At 45.1% G+C, this 23,433-nt stretch overlaps 1 protein-coding gene across 1 annotated transcript in view; it reads left to right on the plus strand.

The window, feature by feature from the left end:
• The first annotated feature begins 2,456 nt into the window (after nt 1–2,456).
• Nucleotides 2,457–23,433, plus strand: part of IQCA1 (IQ motif containing with AAA domain 1) — a 167,562-nt gene continuing 146,585 nt past the window's right edge. The window contains exons 1-5 of the mRNA XM_060015464.1: nt 2,457–2,661; nt 11,558–11,882; nt 15,506–15,625; nt 19,437–19,628; nt 22,063–22,134. Of these exons, the coding sequence (XP_059871447.1) occupies nt 2,651–2,661; nt 11,558–11,882; nt 15,506–15,625; nt 19,437–19,628; nt 22,063–22,134 (720 nt within the window). The 5' untranslated portion in view covers nt 2,457–2,650. The remainder of the gene's footprint in view (nt 2,662–11,557; nt 11,883–15,505; nt 15,626–19,436; nt 19,629–22,062; nt 22,135–23,433) is intronic.

Raw genomic sequence — 23,433 nt, forward strand, 5'->3', positions numbered from 1 at the left:
CGCTCCGCGGCATGTGGGATCTTCCCGGATCGGGGCACGAACCCGTGTCCCCATGTCCCCTGCATCGGCAGGCGGACTCTCAACCACTGCGCCACCAGGGAAGCCCTATAAATCCTCTTATTGTTTAAGCCATTGGACACTGGGTTTTCTATTACTTGCACTTGAAACAAGCCAATTTACGTGAGTGCTGTATTTCCTGAGAGCTTTCATATTTTGGAATATGAACTGCAATGAGTAGAAATATCCTGGTTCACATTTTCCCCCACGAACTTTGTAAATACCTCTAGCTTTTCATCTGACATTGAAAGGTACTGAGGAGAAATTCGAGGCCAACCAGATTCTCTGTATCACTTCTCCTTGAAGTTCAATAACATATCCAGGATATCTTAGGTGTTGGTTGTTCTATGTCAGTTTTTCCTGGAACACGATGAGAACTTTTGATCTGTAAGTTTCATTCTTTTATTTCAGAAATGTTCCTTTAGATCTTTGAAAAACTTAATTGGAGCTTTCTTTTTCAGGCATATCAAGTAAACCTTTCTAATTGCTTGAACATCTGTCTTTTCCTTTTACCTTCCCTGCAATTGATTTAAGCTTTTCCTCTAAGTCAGTAATTCAGATGAATTGTGCCCAGTCCATTCCTTGGTTTTTCTAATTTAGTTCCTATATTGGACTCTTTCTGATTTTCATTTGTTTCGTTAGCTATACAATCTTCTTTTCCTTCTAATTATGTTGTTTTATATTACTCCCAGCACTTACTCTATTAAACTTCTATTCTTATTAACTTATTCTATAGTATAAAACACATGTAAAGAATTTTCTTCTGTTTGGTTACCTTTTCTCCAGGCTAGGTTCTTCACCTGTTGTAATCCTTTTTTTCCTTCCCCTTTTATTGAAGACTTGGATTTAGATAGTGGATATACTGCTTCTTATTAATATTTAATATGGATTGCTCTTTGTATATCTTCCAGTTCCTCATATATAATGTGAGCAAATTCTCCTTGACTGCTTTCTCACTGTGTCTGACAGAGTTTGAGAGCTGGAAAAATTGTATTTTTATCTACCTTTCCATAGCCTGGACACAGGGTAAGGATAAGGACTGATCCTCTGAGTCTTTGCAAGGTCTGCGCTCTGCTTTCTCTCCTGAGATTTTGGTAAACTCTTTTACCACCATCCCTCACGCTTCTTGGGAGTATATCCTATTCCTGTGACAAAATGTCCTTTGACTTTGAATCTTTGGCTCAATTCAGTGTAAAGTCCTAAAAAGTGACAAGCCCTAGTGATTTTTTTCTAGTTCCGGAAGGGCCCTGTGGGTGGTAGTGATTGTTTCGACTAGTGCTAGTTTTATCTCACCTGGATTTCCCCAGGTAGCTCACTTACCCTACTCGCCTTTCATCTCAATTATCAGATTCCTGACTTCCTTGTATTGAAAAGTATTAGTGAGAATTCTTGGTACTTTGCCTACTTGGTACTTTCTCTCCCTAGTAGGGATTTTGCAGGGGAGTGGGGATGAGATTAGATGCCATTGTTCACTGCAGGTTTCTATTTCATTGAGTAGCTTTTGAAGTTTATGGCATGAAGTTGTACTTAATTTTTTGTTTGGCTCTCCTTTTCTTTTCCTTTTTTTTCTTTCTTTCTTTTTTTTTTACTATTCTTTTGTTCATTTCATTAGTAATTGTGGGAGAAGGGTTGTGTGATCCAGATTTATTCTGTCCTTTTTACGTGTTTGCCCTCTATATACTCTTTCAAGTGCATTAGTTCTAAAAATGTTCCACTAGAAATTGCAGATTATAAAATTTGCAAATAAACCTCAACAGTTACCAAAGATGATGAAAGAAGAACAATGCACACAAACACAGTGACTTGCTAATAACATCCACACGGCATCTTGCATTTACAACGCACTGTCGCCGTATTTCATTTTCATTTAGCCTCAGAAGGGCAGCATCTGCATCTGCCCTGCATCTCCAGAACCTAAGTCTGCGCTAGCCCAGAGTAGATACCCAGTAAGGTTTCGAAGGAACGAATGACTGTTACCCCACTTTACAGATGGGAAGACTGGGGCTACCATCATTAAGGACCTCGCCCAAGGCTACATATCTGAAGGTGGATGAAAATGGGCAAACGGGAAAGCGGAACAACGGCTTGGAGGACAACGAGCGAGCGGACAGGACCCGGGGCCAATCCCGCGGAACGCTGGGCGGGTCCTCCGGGAGGCGGGTACTACGCGTGGTTCCTGCGAGGATCGCCGGCCTTCGGCAGGCGCGGTTGCCAGGGAAACAGCAGGAGGCGGCGCAGGCGCCTAGCGCGAAGGGGGCGGGAGCGCGCCGGCGGAGCGGACCCGCGCTGCTCAGGCGTAGCGTCCGTAGCTAGGTTCCGCCTCGCGCCTTCTCACTGCCGGGCCACAGTAAGGTTCCGGCGCCTGGGGGTCCAGACGAGAAGGCTCGAATCCCACTCTCGGCGGCTGCGCGCCTCCCTGCCAATCGCCTTTCCCTTCCCGAACTGAAAAGATATCCCCAACCCTAGTCCCTCCCTCCAGAAGGAGCTTACCCCAACGCCCTCTGGCTGTGTCCCGACCCCTGCAGCCAGCCGCCCTTCAGAGGACAACAGAAGAGCTTCCCAGCGGGCGAGGGAAAGAGGGAAAGTAGCCAGCATGTCGAACGCGTAAGTGATGGGCCGCCCAGCCATAGCCATGGGGTGGGCTTCTCCGACAAAAAGATAGCCTGCTGTGCTTCTTTTCCATTTCTTTCCTCCCCCACCTCTTCTTTTTGCAGTTTTAGCAAGTAAACATACACCTCAGCAGAGAGCATCAGCTTCTGTGGACAGGGAATGCCATACACTTAGACCTGCCAACTCCCCTGGTGCTATCTATCCCTGCCCCACATAGAGATGAGCTCCTCCAGGCCCAATGCTTATGCCCACTAAGCCCTTGTGGATGTATTTTTGAGGAAGCCGTGTCTATGTTCAGTTCATTGCCTGCCTTTTTGTTAATCTAACCCAGTAACATACGGTGCTTTGTGAAAACACCCAGGTCCCGATGTTTAAGAAAGATCTTGAGGAAGCTTTATTGTACCACGTTGCTTTTCACCAAGAAACGCCAGTCAGGTGGCAGTGGCACCAAAGAGTATTCACCCAGCACTGTGCCGTTTACACAGCACCAGCCCAGCAGTTACTTCATAATGGTCATCTCAAACAGCTATTATAGTGCTGACCCTGCAGGCACAGTCTGAGTGCTTGAACAGTAACTCATGACTCCCCTGTAGCGTAAGAGCCTTTAATATTATTTCCATCTTACAGATGAGGACTTAGGCACAAAGAAGCTAAGTAGTTCATTCACAGCAAGGACACGGTGTCAACCAGGCACTGCAGCTCCAACCTGCATTCCAGCTCTCAGTAACCCTGTTTTCCAGGCCAGGAAATAAGAGCAGCGGGGCTAAGGGCTTGCCGGGCTTTGCGGGTGGGGGAGATCAGGAGTTCAGCTCTGGACGTGTTGAGTTTGAAGTGCCTGTTGGACGTCAAGTGGACACAAGTAGACAGTTGAATTCAGATGAGAGGCCTGTGTATGAAATATAAATTCGACAGTTGTTGGCATAGACAGTCTTTATGAGACATGGGATGAGTGTAGACAGAAGAGAGAACAGGTCCAAGGACTAAGACTTGGTCATCCGATGGCAAGAGATGGAGGAGGAGAGACCAGCGAAGGAACCAAAGGAGTGATCATTGAGAAGGAAACAAGGTTTTGGTGCCTTGGAAGCCAGGAGAAAAAGTAGAGTTTCTTGGAGGAGGGAGTAACAGACTCTGTCAAATGCTGCAAGACAAGCCCGACGAGAGCTGAGAATTGACCATGGATTTAGCAGTGTGGAGTCCAGCGGTGACCTTGACCTTCGGGGGTGATGGAGTGGAAAGATGGACTGGAATGAATGTAGGAGAGAGGAAGAGGAGAGAAATCATAGACAGCACAGCACTGGCTTTTTAAAGGCATTTCGCTGTAGCTGGTGGCAAGGGAAATGGGGTCCAGAGAAAGAATTTTTTAAGATAGGAAACAATAGCCTATTTGTTTGCTGAAGGGAATGGCCAGTATAAATGAAGCGAGATGACATGGGAGGAGGAAGGAGAAGTGGGGTGACGTCCTTGCTAGTGGGGGCACGGGCCCCAGCAGACACAGAGAGGAGCTCAGGTGGTTTATGGCGGGAAGATGAGGCAGGGTAGAGGCTGTTTGATAAAGATGCTGTTCGGTGGGTAGATGTCCTGGTGGGGCCTGGAAAGATGATGTAGATGGTAGATGGTGGTGATGCTGAGGGCCCGAGGGTGATACCCTCTGACGAAATGAGGTTGCAAACCAGGGAGTGTCGGGGGTGGGAGGAAGAATGGTCTGGAGGTGGGCTTAGGAGCCAGGATCTGGCCCCACTCCGTGCTGTGGTCCGAGGGCTCTGGGACGGAGAGACGGCTGCAGGAGAGGCTGTGTTCTGAGGGGAGAGCCAGGCCTCCCTTAGAGCAAGAATGCCAAGGAATATTCCAGAAACAGTACAAACACCTAGATAGTATTGGAAGAATTTGAAGGTTTATCATATATAAAATAACTTGAGAATTCCCATTTTGCAAGATTTTGTATCGAAGTACATGTTTATGTCTGAATATTTAAGTCTTTTTTTCCCCCTCCGCCCATTTATGCATCAACCCTCCATCCCCCAGTTATAGGAAAACTGCCAAGCTGTAGAAATAACAATCTGGTCTTTTTCAACTGTCATATTCAGTCTTCTGCGCCCACAGTCCTTCTAACTTCAATATCTGTAACATTTCTAGGTCATGTGCTGAAGTCTGAAACCAATCACGTACTTTAAAAAAATTCTAAGTGGTCTCAAGGATAAAATACTACCTTCTCTTTATAAGGCACGTTTAAAATTTCAAGAACACTTTAACGTCTGTTATCCCATTCCTCAGTAATCCTGTGGGGTGTCCAGGGTAGGTGTCATTATCCAGATTTGCCACTTGAGGAAGTGAAGGTACAAGGTTAAGTGACCCTCCTGAGACCGACTACCTCAAGAGACGGGTTCTGATTTTAAGCTTGGAGCACTTACAGCTTTAAACACCACCTTGCCATACGCCAGAGAAATAAAAACATAGGTCCACACAAAAACGTGTATTGGAATGCTCAAAGCAGCATCATTTACAAGAGCCCAAAGGCAGAAACACCCCATGTGTCCATCGACTGATGAGCAGATAAACAAAATGTGGTATATACATGCAATGGAACATTATTAGGCAATAAAAAGAAATGAGATAGTGATACACACCACAACACAGTGGGCTTTGGAAAAGTTATACTGAGTGAAAGGATCCAGTCACAAAGGGCCACCTGTTCTATGATTCCACTTATGTGAAATGTCAAGAATAGGCAAATAAATAGAGACAAATTAGATGAGTGGTTGCCAGGGGCTGGGAGGAAGGCGGATAAGGGCAAATAGGGAGTGACTGCTAGCGGGTGTAGGGTTTCTCTTTAGAGTGATGAAAATGTACTGAAATCAGAGAAAGGTGAAGGTTGCACAACTCTGTGCATATGCTAAAAAAAAAAAAACCCACTGAACTGTGCACTTTAAGAGGGTGAGTTTATGGTATGTGAGTTACATCTCCATAATGGTCCTATTGAAACATCATCTTGCCACATTCCGTGTCTCAGATCATCTTCGTGGGCACTGGCTCAGCAGAAGGATGCTGAGACCGTGGCTTTGAGGCAGGGTGGGGCTCAGGCTGGACTGAGGCTTCGAGGGACATGGAGGCTGCACTGGCTGAGCGATAGGGTTGTAACCAGTGGACACACGTGGAGGGGCAGCAAGGCAGCGGGGAAACTGGAAAGCTGAAGCCAGTCTCCAGGGGAGAGGGTAGCAGATGCAGGGTTGCATGCGCACGCGGCTACTTAATATCTCCCCATCGACCAACAAGCTTGCCTGGTCTGTCCAACAAGGGTCCTCCGAAAGACAGCAGGTGAGGAAGAAAGAGGCTGCAGCCCGAATGTCAGGACTTGGAAGGATCAAGCCACCAGGATGGTCTTTGGCCAAAGGTTCCAGTTAGGAGTCAGCTCTGCCCTGGCTCTGGAGGGATTCCTGCCTCTTTAACCCTGGGTAGAAGCCCAGGAGTGCACGACACTAGGGCAACAAGGCTTCCCCAGGCTGGATCTGCCCCAAAGCAAAGTCTTAAATTCTAGGTGTGTCCCATCCATTCATTTGGCTTTTGTTTCCCCTGGTGGAAGCCTCCTTTTCCCAAGATCCCTCGCTAATGACTGGTGTGGGTCCTTATGGGATTCAAGTCACCCCCCTGCACCCTATGGAAGCAGCCTCCATGGGTGGCATAACACACCTGAATGCTTGCTGGTGCGTTAAATGCTTTGAAGTCTGATAAATACCCTCTATCTTTTATTATCAACTCCACCCCTACATATAGAAATTATCACTAGATTTATTTCCAGAGTCTCCTGGATATTATTACCAAATTCTTGGTCATATTAAATCTGCCTGTCAGTCTCAAGAATCTGCTTTCTTTCTATCTGGTCTCTCCAGGCAGGAACAGAGACCGCCTTCTGCCTGTTCCAGTCCTCTGCAGCTAGCATTCCAGAATTTTCTTCAGCTACGTCTTGTGTGGCTCTAGCCATATGTATTCTTGAATGTTTAATATTCTTGATCAGCACTGCGAATGGGGTTTTGTTTTTCGTATTTTTTCTCTGCATTTAGTTTTGGGGGCTTTTATCTATGTCTTGCAACTCTGCTGTATTAATTGACTTCTTACTGATTTCCTTGGATTTTGCAGTGGTGTCATTACAAGCAGTTTTTTTAATCTTTTGTATTGATCCCTTTTCCATCTGTTTCATCCTTTTTGTACTTGTATTTTTTAGCTTTCTGGTGTTTCTCTACTGAAAATATTTATGGTCTCTGGTTTTCAGCATTTTGAAGAGGTCGTCATCAGCCTCTTTGGGGTGTGTGGACAGTATTCTTAATCAGGCATATGCCATAAATTAAATTTATTGAGCATCTTCTTGGCATCTGTGAAAATAATCCACAGTTTTTACTGTCCTGTGCGGTATTTTGTCCAGCTTTCCTGACTCTTGTGAATTTCCCGGGTGACCCCCCCCCCCACCTTGGTCAGAGGGAACAATGCTTTTGATCTGGCGCTGTGTTTTGTTTGCTGAGTGGAATTTCAGATCCGAGTTCCAAACAAAATTAGCCTGTAATTTTCTTCTGTAACGTCGTCCTGCCACGTCTAGGCCCTGAGCCCTATTTATTCTACAAAACGAGTGGATTTTCTGTTTTATGGGAACATGTGTCGAGCCTGGTGGCACGTGGGGCCTGCGTCACCTGTCAGGTCAGTGAACGCCTTGGGTCCCCGGCCCCCTCTCAGATGCTGGAAGTCTGGGCTTTGGTAAACTAAGAACCTGCTCAGCTTCTTTGTACCCATTTATCATGCAGCGAGTGAGAGGTCCTGGGCTAAGTAGAATTCTAACTTTTTTTTTTTTTTTTTTGCGGTACGCGGGCCTCTCACTGTTGTGGCCTCTCCCGTTGCGGAGCACAGGCTCCGGACGCGCAGGCTCAGCGGCCATGGCTCACGGGCCCAGCCGCTCCGCGGCATGTGGGATCCTCCCGGACTGGGGCACGAACCCGCGTCCCCTGCGTCGGCAGGCGGACTCTCAACCACTGCGCCACCAGGGAAGCCCTGGAATTCTAACTTTTGGTAGTAACTTTTCTCTGTTATAATGAAGTTGTCTATCAGAGTGCTCTTTCACTAGCAGTATTTTTAAAATATTGCCAAGTTTGGAGAATCTGGTACTTGAACCGAGGGATGGAGTGCCAGGGACAATATTTAGCATCCAGCCTCAGTGGGGTGCTGGGAGGGAGGAAGAGTTTCGTTTTTAGCTATGAATCTTGGTTTCCTTGTGGTGTCCAGCACTCCTCTGCCCTGGGATTTGTCCTGACAAACTAGAGGCAATAAAGGTTCAGAGCCTGTACTCTGGAGCCTGGCTGCCTGGGTGTAAATCCTGTGTTCAAATCACACAACTTCGGGCAGTAACTTCTCTGTGCCTTGGTTTCCTCATCAGTAAACTGGAGTAATAATAATACCCACCTCATAGGGTTTTGAGAATTACATGAGTTAATATATGTAAAGTACTTAGAACAGTGACTGATATGATGTAAATGTGAGCTATTACCCGTCATCATCACCAGAACCCTAAAGACTTTTCACATCAAGAGAAGCTTTTCACTTTGGGCCAGGAAGATAAAAATCTCCCACCTCTGCTCTAAGCACATAAAAATGATAGAAACAGCAGAAATTAATACAACATTGTATATCAACTATACTCGAATAAAATAATTTTTTTAAGTATAGAAGTTAGTATAGAAACAGTAACAGATTTAAGTTCCTTTCTTGTTTTATGAGCACTAACATGTCAGTAGGTTTAGAAATTAAACAAAAGTCCAGCGAACTGAGGTTTTGTTAATACTGTGATTCCCATATTTATCTTTCTCTAAAATTAAGGATGTTGCCTTGTTCTTAAATTATTCCAAGTACTCAGAATTAACAAAGGAAATGTTTCTTTGGAATTTAAGGTGATTTATTTAGAGAGCAGAGGTAGCTCAGTAGAGTCCAGCACAAAAAATGAAGTGACAACATAGTACTTAATTTTGAAAAATGTTCAGAGTATAGCTAAGTGGCTTTCCATATTTAAATAACCTAGTGTATGACATCTACTTAGTAAATGTTAATTATTTTTAATTTAGAATTTTGATCAATAAAACAAAAATCAAATTATAAAAAAAGAAAAATATTTTTAAGGATTATTTTCATTTTTTATCTAAAACTTTTATTTTTTAATATTTTTATTTATATTTTAAATTTATATTTATAATATACTAATATTAGTATATTAGTTTATATTTATACATTTTTATTTTTTATTATATATATTTAATATATATATTTATATATATTAGTGTATATTTAATAGTATAATATTAAATTATAAAATAAAACTAAAATATTTAAAATTGAAAATAAAAAACCTGTTTGTTTGTTTGTTTTTTTAATCCAAGTTGAAAATCTCTGCGCCAGGAGCAGAGTGGAAACCCAGGGCAGTGAGCAGGCCAGACCAGGAGGCCGAGTGGGTTCTGGCACAGGGGTGGGCAGTGCACTCTGGGATTTCAGCTCCTGAAAGGCCTGGGATCAGACCCTCCAGGAGGACTGGAGCTGGACTCCCATGGAATCCTGGGCAGGACCGCCCTTCCCAGCTGGGTCAGAGGCAGAGGGAAGGGCCGCAGCCCATTCTGGGTCGTAGTGGGAAACCAGCTTTTCAGCCAGAAGGCAAGCTGTGGAACACATAAACTCAGAATACATAAAGAAGCCCCACAGTTTAGCAGAAAAACAATCCCACATAACAACAGGTAAAACAAATGGGTGAACAATTAAAGGAAGAGAAATTGCAGGTGACCGGTAGCACGTGGAAAGATACTGTCTCGGTAGCAGCCGGGAAAGTGGGCGCAGAAGTCTCTCATTTCTTACTTGTCGTCGTGGCACACATTCTGGCTGTGTGTCTCAGGGCGGTGGCAGGGGCTCTTTTATTCTGGGGAGAGGTGGAGGTGGCAGTGTGGTGTGAATCGTGGTTTCAGCTCAGAATCGTGTAGACCCGGGTTCAGACGCTGACCCCGCCTCTGAGGGGCATCACCTCCCTCCCACTCCAGTGGAGCGGCGGGAGGCTTCCCCAGGGGTGCTTCGAGGATGACACGCAGCATGGAACATGGCAGGTGGTCAGTTTCAGCGCAAGATGTTCACACTTTCTTACCCACGGGAAAGTGGGGAGCATGCTTGAGGAAGGGCAGATAGTGGAGCAGAGGGCCAGAGGGAATGCCTGGGAATGACCTCAGGAAGGAGATGAGGGATCCCCAGTGAAACAAGGTGGATTGACCAGCATATTTATCTCCAAATGGCCTCCGAAATGGCAGTAAGGGATTTAAAAGGCTGTAAACACACGAGGGCCAAGAGAACATTTGAGCATTTGACAAGAGACATCAGGAAAATGTAAGAGGGAAAGCAGGCTTGGATGAGAGGGGAGAGGTGGGGTAGAGAGCATGGCCTGCAGGCCAGCAGAACCCTGGGAAGGTCTTTCAGAGGTGGGGGGCACTGGTTGGAGATCAGCAGAGAGCAGGTGCTAAGCTGCTCCCATCCTGGCGGAAGAGGCCGGTGCAGCAGCCTGGACACAGGATGCAGGACACAGGTGGGCATGGGAACGGGAGGCCGGGCTGACAGCAGGAAGGCAGTGAGAGCCCGCAGCCCCCTGAACCCGCTTGCTTCTCAGGCTGGAGGTTGGAGCCGCCCTCGCCAGTGCATCCTGGGAAGACCCTACAGACAGAGACGGGCATTGGCGGGTTTCACCCTCAACCCAGGGAGATGGCCAGGATTCTACCCACCCCATCACCCCCGGTTAAGCCCACTGGTTAAGAAGCCCCTTCCCAGACACAGTGAACTTCCGGTTAGCTTTTCAGAACTGGGTCTTGGAAATAAAATAGGAGCCAAAAATCAGCCAAATTTTGAAAGAAAATAAAAATCTCTGCCATGAGTGTATTGGTCAGAGTCCCAGCAGGAAAGAGGGCATACTCAGCAGGGTGGCTAATAAAGGGACCGGTGACAAAGCTGTGAGCTGAATCTCGGGAAACCAAACCAACAAGGATGGGGTGGTGTCCTGGGGGTGGCAGGGCTGTCACCACCCTAAGGCTTTGCTAGGAGGAGGATCGTTTGTTGACTCACTGGGGGGCCGCAAGAGAGGATACATCCCTATCTCACTCTCCCACTCCCCGGGCTCCCGGCTGCACCCTCCACTGAGCGGCTCAAACAAGAGCGGGGAGCCAGCCTCCCCAGCCACAGTCTGCACCTTACTTCCTACGGTCAGTGTTATGGTTCCGAGGTGTGTAGGTGTTGCTTAGAGCTGTACGTCGTTCATTTCACACTGCTGTGTGTTTGTCTGTTGGAGACTATGCTACAATTATTTATCCATTCTCTTATTGATGGACGTTTGGAATATCTCCAGGTCTTTGCTTTTATCAAGAAATGCTGCTGTGGTCATTCTTAATGCAGATTTACAAGAGTCTCTCCAGGGTATAATTGTTCATTCGTAGTTATGCCCATGTTCAACTTTACAAGGTATTTTCCAAAGTATTTGTTCCAATTCGTACTCCACCAGCTATGTATATGGACAGATCAGGTAACTATTCTGGTTATCAACTTCCTCATCTTTTAAATGGGTATAATAATACTGGCTTTACCGGTATAGTGAGGAATCACTTTATATCATTTAGGCAAAAGGCTTTTTAAACTATTTATTTGATGATAAGAGCCGTGGTCGTATCCAAAAATCACACGCATAACAAAACAGGACATAAGTGGTCCAAAGAGCCTTGCAGCCATGCACAGTGTCCTTAGCGCACATTTACGGTGTGTTACATTTTGTTATACCAGATGCCCAATATGTATGCCTTGCAGAGTAATTTTTTCTTCTTGTATTGTTGACCCTGTCGTCCCTCAGAATGTATAATAAGATGTGGCATCAGACCCAGGAAGCCCTCAGTTCTTTGCTTGATAAAGAATCTGAGAAGATGATGGAACCACAAAGAAATCAAGTTTTCATCTTCCAGATGTTAGCCACCTTCTACATAAAATATGTGCAGATCTTTAGAAACCTGGAGAACGTCTATGACCAGATGGTCCATCCACAGAAACGCATACTGATCCGAAAACTCCTGGACGGGGTGATGGGTCGCATCCTGGAGCTGAAGAATGAGATGGTTGAATTGGAATTAACCGAGTTTCATTACTTGGATGATATCTTACAGGATCTAAAGTTGGTTCCCGTAAGTACTCAGGGTGTTTTTCATATTGGTTTCTTCTTATAAATAAGATATATAGGCCTGTAACCAATACTCTGCAGACTTTCTAGTCGCATTTATTAGTTGCATGTCGTATTGAAAGTCGAAGCACAGCCCTTCAGTGAAACTATACTGCCGTGGACAAGGATTGGGTTTGCCCAGTTTTGGGCGCAGACAGATCTTTGCACGGTCCTGGGGTCTGCTGGACACCGCTGTTGTGGCCTTACCTGTCACCATGGTGTCTGCCCAGGTAGGTTGGAATGGAGTAGGACGAGCCTTTCCCAAACATCCTCCCAATTTCCAATAGCCATGCCCCTACTTCTGTTTCCAAAGGAAATCTCTCTCTGGCCTTTGCTTCCCATCATCTTCTCGATGAGCAGCCTGTTGGTTCCAAATTCCCAGGAGGATGCATCTCCTCCTTTGCTTTGGGTCCATGGTGACTCAGGAGGTGTATGGCAATGGGACTTTGAGCCTCCGACACCAAAGAAGGGCTCCCTCCCCTTCTCTCTGATGCCCTGAGCACTCCCTGCCGGCACCTGTAACCACAGTGCCTACCTGTGAGCATTCTGTCCTGCAGCTGCCCTTACGACCACTGCCTGAGGCCCGGGATCTCGTCTGGCTGGGTCTCTAGGGGCTGGTGAACACCCCGTTTCAGTGTGAGGAGTCATATGAGTTCAGTCTTCATCTTGAAAAGATCGTTTCCCTAAAATAAAATTAGGAAGAGAAAGCGTTTAGTTTTCTACACGGGGTTTAATATTTCTTCCTTTTGAAAATATTCAGCCTTCTATAAAAGGATGTCCCTCTCTGGGATAAACTTTCCTAGCGTTATTACTGCATTGAATCAGAATGGACTAAAGAGAATACCAGGAATGAGTGAAGATGTTGAAGATCGTCTCAAAATGTTCGTGTTTGTTGCGTTCGAGTATAAGAGCATGGGTTAAAGCACTAGATTTTTTAGGTCAGGAGTACTTTACCCACCCGCAGTGTGAAAATATCAAGAACAACTCAGGACAAACATGAAATAAATAGTCATTAAGTCATAATAATAAATTTAATTAATGAGGTAATATTCAATGTATTAATTTAATTCTAAGAATATTAAGTAATACTCCTAAATTTAAGGAATAAGCAGTTTATGAAATTTAAATGGTGGGCTCCTTCAGTTTTTTCCCTGCTTTTCATCCTGTCTCAGCCCCTCTGCACTGGCTGGTTCATCTTCTTGAAGGCCATGAGCATTGAGAAGGGTGATGACTGAGTGACATCACCCAGGCAGCCTTCCTGATAGGAGACGATGAACTACGTGCTCTGCCAGCCCTGGAGGGTGTTGATGGAGCAGTACAATGACACTGAGCTCCAGGTGCTTAGGGGTGCTTCACGCTGCCTCAGCACAGGCTCCAGGAACAGTGCCCTTGCCAGGGAGACACACATGGACCAGCCTCTGGGGATACCTGTGTGGCCCAGTTCTGCATTTCAGGGTGAAAGCTTGACCAACCAGCATCCTCTGTGGCTGGGCCTCTGTGGCTATCACCCACAGCTCCTCTGTGTTTTGTTGGGCCAGCACGCAGATATTCATACAACATGACCACCCCTGACCGTGGCTCAGGGATGGAGACCTTGGTGGCTGCACCAGCCGGTCCTTCCTTGAGAGATTCTGAAACTGGGACAGAGAGAGAGTACTTTCTGTCTCCAGTTCTGAACTGTAGTCTCCCAAACTTGTAAGTAGTTGGAGCCTTTGTTCACCAGATGCTCCAAAGAAAGAAGCTTCAGAGAGAAAGAGCGAGAGAATAGAGAGAGAGGAGAACAAAGCAGGATCCAAGAGGAGTACAAGGAAACGGCAAGTTCCTGAAGGCATCGTCTCCCCTGGACACATCCCTGATGCTGGCAGACACCCAGCTTTGTTCCTGCCCTTGTCCCAAGAGGCCCCAGATCCTTCCATCAATGTCCCCTTTGGCTAAACTAGCCAGAAGACTGTTTCTTTAGGTCCCCATAACATAGAGAAACACGTAGAGAAGAGAGAGATTCTCTGTTCCAACAAATTTACTTTGATGCCACCCCATGGAGAATGGAAACCCCAAGGCATCTGTGATGGGCATAAAATATATCACGGATGGGGGCTTCCGTGGTGGCGCAGCGGTTGGGAGTCCGCCTGCCGATTCAGGGAACGCGGGTTCGTTCCCCGGTCTGGGAAGATCCCACATGCCGCGGAGCGGCTGGGTCCGTGAGCCATGGCCGCTGAGACTGCGCGTCCGGAGCCTGTGCTCCGCAGCGGGAGAGGCCACAACAGTGAGAGGCCAGTGTACCGCAGGAAAAAAAAAAAAAAAAAAAGAAGAAAAAAAAAAAATATATATATATATATCTCACGGATGGGATGCGGCAGCAAGCCTGAAGCAAGGGATACCTACGTTCCCCTCTCTTGCATTCTCAAGTGCTCTGTTTCCTCACCTTCAAAATCCTAACTGTAACTTTATTGGTCCTACATGGACCAGACAGAGCCACGTCAGTAAAGTTTCGTCTTAAAATTTAGAAAAGCACAACACTTGAACATGCTTATTAATAAACAAAAATCACAACATTAGATAAAAGTGTCATCATTCTCCACTGACTGTCCACACTCACCCACTGGACCCTAGAAGCTCAGTCTCAGTTCACCCCAAACACTCCGTTAGCCTAGGAAAGTTTTGGTTTTCAAAAAGTGCTGCCACTTCCTGGAAGTCCTGGTTGTGCTATTCCACCAAGTCCTAAAGAGACAGTCCTGTATGCCAAAATGCTTTTTCAAGGGAAGGCCTATTCAGAATTCTCTGGACTGGGGAGATGTGGGGAGTCACACCAGAATGGGAAAAGGCAGAGCTGATCACCAGAACTTAGCTTCCCCCCAGTCAACTGGTCTACCAGAAGGCAGCCATGAGTGTTCTCATAGAGTATCTAGGACAGTGTTTCTAGATACTAGGGCCAAAGGCCCACCCATATTCTTGAATAACACTTCTACAATCTTGATTATTGACCTTGGAATGGTAAACATTCATTTGACCTCCACTAATTTGAAATATCTGTACATAAATGAAGAGCAGAAGTTTATATTTGTGTATAAAAACAAGTTTCCTAATAAAGCAAATTAATTTTGTAAATGATTTTTGTAACGGGGTAATTTAGGTCAAAATAAAACCAAATTATTTTTTTTAATTGTGACTGTTCACGTACACATGGTCAGTGGTGCTAATGATAAATTATTAGGTTTAATTCAAAGACCTCTATAGCTCAATTCTGTGCTATCCTAATTTGCATTATTATTTTAGGTAAGCTCAGATAATATTATATTTCTTTAAAGAAAATTTGTTAAGCTGTCATTGGTTAATTGAGGCCTAATCGATATGAATTACTGGAATTTTACAGTAATGATCAAAATGGGCTATGGTTACACTTTCTCCTTTTGACTTCATTTATGTCTCCTTAGCGGGAAGGAACTGTCTTCACACCACTGGCTTCATCACCTCTTAAGTGAGGATGGGAAGTAAAGTGAGTCTCTGATGCCCTTGTCCTAACTGTATGTTTTAAATGGATTTGAGTCCTGGAATCATGACCAAAATGCTCTTCTGCTTTCTCTTCTCTAGCAACAGTTAGATATCCCCATACCGAAGTATTTTCTGAAGGAGAGGTTGGAAGTAATAAAAGGAAGAGAGAAAATCCTTGCTCAACTATTAGCCGACAGTGGATTAGGCATAACTGAAGAGGTTCGTATATCATTTTAACAAACATTATTCCATAATCTGTAAAACCTCCTTTTCTGCTGTTCCTAATTGTGCGACAAACAAGAAGACTGTTTTCGATGCGAGGAGCGTGGCACCCTTCCTCCCGTGTTATTCAGTCACTAAGGAGTTGCATAACCTTTGGGTGTGTTTTTGACCAGTCGTAACCATTCTTTTTTTAAGATCAAAACATAGTACTTCGTTGGTTAAATCAGCATCTCTAAGACTGAGTAGATTATTGACTCAGTTTACTGGTTCATCTCAAAGTCACCCAGCCTACAGTCAGAAGCAGAATGTCGTTCATATAAAATAATTAAGTGCTGAGATAGCTAGGAGCTAAAAAATTATGACACTCTCTGAAAATGCCGATTGACCTCTTGTAACTTCAAGCTGAGTGGCACTTAGATCACCTCGAATGGACTGTCTCTGGGGAAAGCGGGGGAAACCCTTAGAGACTCCCCTGGAAAGTCAAGGGCAGAACCCAGTGGGTGTTCTGGCCCCATTCCTCCTATATCCCCAGTATGTGCGCGGCTGCCCCCTTCCCGGTTTCCGCAGCTGTCTTCGCTCCGACCCTCACTGCCTTCTCATGGATTCTGTGGTCATCTCCGTTCAGCCTTCTGGTGGGCAGCCCTTTCCACAGGGCACTGCCAGATGAACCTGATCAACCCCTCACTGCCGGCAAAACAGTGCCTCCCGCCTCTGGCTGGTCTTCACGGCCCAGGCATTAAGGCGGCAGGTGAGCATCACACAGGGACAGTTCAGAGTGGCCGGGGCACTGTTAGCAGCTATGCTGAGACTGCGTGCAGCCTGGGTGCACAGGGCAAACCGACACCTGTGGTCTTGGGGCAGGTAGGCCCCGTGGGGTACTGCCAGCCATGGTGTGAAGGAAGATTCCAGGTGCACCCAGGATGGCAGGGGGGAGGGAGAAGTGTGTGCCCTGTCTGCCTGCCGAGGGACACACCTGAAGTGCATGCACTGCCTCAGCAGACACACCACGCCCCGAGCTGTCTGTCCTTTTGCACAGGCAGCGTCTCGCCGCAGCGAGGGTTTGGTCTCCTCGCTGTATCCCTGTCAATGTGATGCTAATTCTGCAGAGCCCAAGGTGGCCCAACATCCCTGGAGAAACCTTTCTTGACCCACCTCACTCCCGACCACCCCTCCTTCCTGTGCCCCTTCTCCAAGCGACCGGCCCCCCTTCTACATTCTACGTTCCTTGAAGTGGATTCCTGGGAATCTGGCCTGGGGGTTGTCCAGCCGTTCCTTCACCACAGGCTCCTGGGTCTGTGCCGTCTGTCACCGCATCATCACCAGAACGGAGCCCTCCCTCCCCAGGAATCCACCCCAAAGAGGCCCTGGCCCAAAGCGTTGACAAGCAGTGCAGAATCCGCGGAAGATCTTCTAGGGAAGACAGAGAAGGGAGGTTCCACGGCACACGCTGCAGTCAAACCCAAAGATCTCCTCTCTGCCGTTTCTCCTCCCCACTGTCCCTCCCGGTTTGTGCGGGGTCGGCAGCAGGAAGGTTTCTCTCCTCCCTCACTCCGCATCCAGCCCTGGTGGCTCCTTTCTCCTTGTTAGGTCGAGCCGTTCATCTCTGCTCCAGGCCCTGCTTCAGGGGTGCCTAATGCCCCGCAGAACACGGGGCTTCTGAGCAACACCCAGGCACCTGTGTGACCTTCCCATGCCCTTCAGTGTCTCACTGGACCCCCGCTCTCACCTTAAGCTGCTTATTTCTTGCAGGTATATGCAATGTATACCCCAAGAAGGATTTTGATAAGGGAAAATGACTGCCCACTGCTATAGTGGTCATGCAGAATATTTCACTGATGTTCGAAAACTCCTTGTCGGACTGAGTAGATGACACAAAATCCCTCACTAGTATCCCGTAAAAGCTGAAATTATTTTAGAATGGCAGTATGGAACCTAAAGGAAATAGACGATAATAACTAACGTTTGCCGGGCACCTGCTCTGGGCTTAAGGGTTTTTACATACATCAGCTGCTTTAATGGCAGCATAATATTCATTTTACCCTCATGTGCAAAATGCATCATCGAAAAGGAGTGCTCACTGCAAATTCGAAGCAGTGAGATCCCTCTGAAAACCAAACCCTGAGCAATTGTTGTCTGAAAGAGCTTCCTCCCGTAAGGCTCTAGGTGTCCCCATGCTGGGGGCAGTGGGTGCTTTCGTGGAAAGAGCGTGGCCGTCTCGGTTCCAGTGGGCCCCACCCCTGACTAACCGTGGGAACTTGCGTAAATTATTTTACTGTTTCCACGCTCGGTCTTCTTAAGTGGTCACAGTAATACCTGTCTTGACCTTTGCTCTGTGAAGTGGATGAGAACGCATGTGAAGAGCATCTGGCATCTGTGGGTCCTCAGTAAATGTCCCGTTTCTCCCCTACTTGCCCCTTTCTCTGCACCGTCCCCTGTTGCACAGAGAAATGACCGGACCGTCCCGGGAAACTTTGGTCCAGGGGCTGAATTGGAGCACCTCTACCTGGTCCCACAGCGTCTTGCCCTGGACCCTGATGGGGTGGCCATTGCTGTCCTCTGAGGCCTGGAAAAAGACTCAGCCCATGATGGAGTGTTTTTCGAATTCGAAAGGCCTCTCCCTTCTGCCTCTATCCACGCAGGAGGCTTGGGTGAAGCTAGGCCAGGCCCACAGCTTATCCCTCCTTCCAGGGACAACGCCTGAGCTCACGCAGGACCCAGGATGCCCCCAGCAGCCTTGCTCTTGTCCCTCTCCTCAGAAGACAGCACCGCGCCTCACCGGACCTTGCCAAAACACACCCCGCTTGAGATCTCCAAAGACAATATCCTATTGCATGAGCCTGATTTTCTCAGTCTTGATAGTAACTATCACATTCAGATGTTTTAAAGTGCAAGTGTGCAGGCACTGGCACACAGTTCCCATATAAAGGTTTTTTTATTAATTAATTTTTATTGGAGTATAGTTGCTTTACAATGTCGTGTTAGCCCCTACTGTACAGCAAAATGAATCAGCCATGCATGCACATCTATCCCCTCCCTTTTGGACTTCCCTCCCATTTAGGTCACCACAGAGCATTAAGTAGAGTTCCCTGTGCTATACAGTATGTTCTCATTAGTTATCTATTTTATGTATAGTATCAATAGTGTATATATGTCAACCCCAATCTCCCAATTCCTCCCACCCCGCCTTTTCCCCCTTGGTATCCATACATTTGTTCTGTGTCTGTGTCTCTATTTCTGCTCTGCCAATTAGGTCATCTATACCATTTTTCTAGATTCCACATATATGTGTTAATATATGATAAAGTTAAATAGATATCCCTAAAGTGATTTTAATATTAGTCATATTCACTACATCATCCTGTAATTGATATTAAAGTCAGCATTTGACTTCATCTATATTTCACATTTCAAATTCTCATAGTAGATATGTTTTGAATTTGTACATTTCTACTATTAAGTGAATGAACAGTGACAGCAATTTCAAGTTTATTTCAATCCATTTTATTGGCATTCCTCGTATAATTTGCTACCAACCTAAAACCTTGTGGAGCTAATTAGTATTTTGTTCAAAACGGTAGAGGAGAGCTTAAGGGTCCTTAAGTATGGGCCCATGGCGTGAATGAGGCATAGTATCAAAATATATGTGTTCACGGGAAAAAATGATTCATATCGAATGGCTATCATGCTCTCTATCAGCAGTTTGGAGACTCTCAGCAGGGTGGTGTTAGAAGTTAGCATGTGATGTTTCTGGAATCAGCTGACGTCATGAACATGTTTAAACATTGATTTATCTTAAATGTTTTTGCAGAAATACCCTGTAAAGCCTATCCCCCTAGAAGAGGCTGTTAAATTAATCCAGGTCGCTGAGAGGGCGCGGCAAGGGCGCCTAAGAGCCATGTTCATGAAGCAGATCTATCTTCAAGAATTCAGAGCAATGCAAGCCAGGCTACTGGGCGAGAGAGTGGCCGACGTGGGGACTGCCGCACTGTGTATCCAGAAGGTGGGAACGGGGCGCTTTTGGACTCGGGGGCAAGGTGTCTTGACACAGCTGGAGATGCAGACCAGGGACGGGGGTGAGCTCTGAAACTCCAAATCCCCACATCCTACCTTTAGTAGGACTGGCCTAAATTCCAGAAGGACTGATTTTCTTACCCTGGGGAAACTGTTAAGCAAGCTTCGTTATGTTTTTTTAAATTTTGTTATAAATAGGTGTGAAACTCAGGCATTTTGTTGAAATATTTTTAAAGATCACCGATAACTGTTGGAAAGAATGTTGCTATATAAGTCCTCACTGAATTTTTAAAAAGACATTTACACGCAGCCGTGGTAGTTATAGAAGGGGAGCGGGTTAACACCTGGGAGCTTGCAGAAGCGTGTGCCGTTTGCGGAAGCTCCAGTGACCACCACTAATAACCAGAACACAGGTGGTCCTTTCAGAAGGGGCCCTTGAAGTTTCCTTCCCTTTGTCAGATGACCACCTTCGAGTTATACCCCATCTTTTTTCAAATTGTGACTGAGGTTGCTCATGGGAAAATGCAGAAGATGGCAACGTGACACAAGTTAGAATTAGGTTGGGGAGAAAGTAAGTACAAGGACATAAAACAGAGCCAGAAGATCAGGAATCTTGTCCCTAATTGTGTTTGAATGGGAGTGGCGGGGGTGCTGGGGAGAGACAGATAGACTATTTTCTTTCAAGGTTCTGTGAGGATATAAGGTTTTTCAATATTTATTTTATTGAAGTATAGTTGACTTGCAATGTTGTGTTAATTTCTGCTATACAGAAAAGTGATTCAGTTATACATATATATATTCTTTTTCATATTCTTTTCCATTATGGCTTATCTCAGGATATTGCATATAGTTTCCTGTGTTCTACAGTAAGACCTTGCTGTTTATCCATTCTATACATAATAGTTTGCATCTGCTCATCCCCAAACCATCCCCACCCCCACCCCAAGCCTTGGCAACCAGAAGTCTGTTCTCTATGGGATATAAAGTTTTAAATGAGCATCTGAGTCCAAAGTTTGACTTATACGATTCTTGGGTGTTACTGTGTTATATGCCTCCATGTTACAGTGGAAATTTTTCTGTTAAAACTCTGAAGTACCACCCTTAGATTTAGCCCCTCACTTCTGCAATCTAGAAGTTTCTCTTGAAGAAACACAGGTAGAGGAACCTCACTAACAAAAGCTATAGGCTATTTGCTCCCCAGCTTTACTGAGATATATTTGATATATAACGTTGTGTAACTTTAAGAGTAGGACATCGTGATTTGGTATCTGTGTGTATTTCAAAATGATTGCCACAGTAAGGTTACTTAACACGTCCATCACCTCACATAATTGCCCTTTTTTCTTGTAGTGACAGCATTTGAGGGCAACTCTCTTAGCGATTTGCAAGTATAAAATACAGTATTGTTAACTATAGTCACCATGCTGTACATTTTACCCCCAGAATTTATTCATTTTATAACTGGACGTTTGTGTCCTTTGACCACCTTCACCCATCTCCCTCCTCCACCCAGCCCCTGGCGGCCACCGAAGCTACTCTCTATTTCTATACATTTGGTATGTTTAGATTCCATATGTTAGTGAAGCATGAAGTATTTGTCTTTCTCTCTGTGTCTTATTTCTCTTGCCCACAAAATGCACACACGTTGTCGCAGATGGCAGGATTTCCTTCTTCTCGTAGCTGAATAATACTTCACTGTATGTGGGCATCACATTTTCTTGATACATTCATCCATCAACAGACACTTAGGGTGTTTCCATATCTTGGCTGTTGTGAATAATACTGCAGGGAACATGGGGGTACATGTATCTTTTCAAATTAGTGTTTTCCTTTTCTTCAGATAAACACGCAGGAGTGGAATTTATGGATCATATGGTAGTTCTATTTTTAATTTTTTGAGGAACCTGAATACTGTTTTCCATAGTGGATACACCCAGTTACATTCCCACCAACAGTACGGGAAGGTTCCCTTTTTTCTCCACGTCCTCGCTGACACTTGTTATCTCTTGTCTTTTAGATAACAGCCATCCTAACAGGTGTGAGGCTGTTGCTGGGTCAGCAGTGGACCCTCCAGTTGCTCCCAGGGACAAGGGTGGGTCCTGTCTTGTCCCTGGGTGGACAGAACTGCCTCTAGTACCCCTTGTTCAATAGGGAGGCCCTGGACAAGAGTCCTCATCAGGGTCCACCGTTGGGTCCTGGGAGAGTAGACAATGGTTTAGGCCACTTCTGTGATTCATACTTTCTTTAATATTTTTGCTTGTGATCACAAAAGAAAAAATACTCCATCAACACACACAGGTGCACAACCTTGACCGCATAATCATTACATCATTTGGGATGTGGAGGTTACATGGGAGAAACAGTATGACCATGTTTTCTTTATTTTTTATGTTTTAAACAAGTAACCATTTATTTATTTTTAGGTTTGGCGAGGTTTCCATCAGTGCAAGAGAACTGAAAGAGAGAGAGAAGAGGAGATGATATTCCTGGGTATGGTAAGTTTTCTTATAGACAAATAAGCATCTGGTTTTCTTAAAGACAGTAGAATCTGTAAGACTTGTGTCTTCCTTAGAGAGTTTTTGAGAGAAGAAAGGAAAGCAAAATACATGACTGGTGACTTAAGAGAATGGAATCGCCTGTATTATCTAGAAGCCTGCCCCAGGTGATCCAGAGACAGCAAGGTCTTGTCTGTTTACACGTCTGCCGGAATACACGGGCTGCTCCAAAGGTGGGACAAGCTGTGAGCTGCCCACCGATATCAGCCGTGCCCTGCACTTTGTTAATATATGTTCGTATATTGTCAGACTCATAGAGACAGGAAGTAGAAGGTTGCCAGGAGCTCAGGGAGGGGCAATGAAGAGTACTTCAATGGGTGTAAAGTTTCAGTTTGAAAAAAAAAAAAGTTCTCCAGATCTGTTGTACAACAATGTGAATATACTCAACACTACTGAATGGTATACTTACAAATGGCTAAGATGATAAATTTTATGTTATGTGGTTTTCACCACAATTTAAAAATTGTTTTTAGTTCACTGAACATGGAAATGTATATTGAGATGGTTCTATAGGAATCATCACTATTCACTAATGGCCAAAACATACAAGTTAAAAATTAAATGAGATACTGTATTTCATTCAATCTAAGATGTTGTTCATTATAAGATACATCATGATTGAAAATGAAAGAAAATGTTTGAGCAAATAAACCAAAACATATCCCTGATCATAATATACAGCCATCCCTGTATATTTAACATTTCAGGTATGTTAAACCATGAAAAATATGTATGTTAGAACTGATGATAGAAGGCAATTTGTATCTGTCTTATTGGGGGGAAAAAGTTTTTTCAAGTTATATTGGAAAAATCAATATCGTTAAAATAACCACACTACCCAAGGCAATCTATAGATTCAGTGCAATCCCTATCAAATTACCAATGGCATTTCTCACAGAACTAGAACAAAATTTTTTTGAATTTATGTGGAAACACAAAAGACCTCGAACAACCAAAGCAATCTTGAGAAAGAAAAACAGAGCTGGGGGAATCAGACACCCTGACTTCAGACTATACTACAAAGCTACAGTAATCAAAACAATATGGTCCTCACACAAAAACAGACACATAGATCAATGGAACAGTATAGAAAGCCAAGAAATAAACCCATGCACCTTGGTTCAATTAATCTATGACAAAGGAGGCAAGAATATACAATGGAGAAAAGACAGTCTCTTCAATAAGTGGTGCTGGGAAAACTGGACAGCTACATGAAAAAGCATGAAATTAGAACACTCC

The sequence above is a fragment of the Delphinus delphis genome, chromosome 7, assembly GCF_949987515.2.
Source record: "Delphinus delphis chromosome 7, mDelDel1.2, whole genome shotgun sequence".
Taxonomy (NCBI): Eukaryota; Metazoa; Chordata; class Mammalia; order Artiodactyla; family Delphinidae; genus Delphinus; species Delphinus delphis.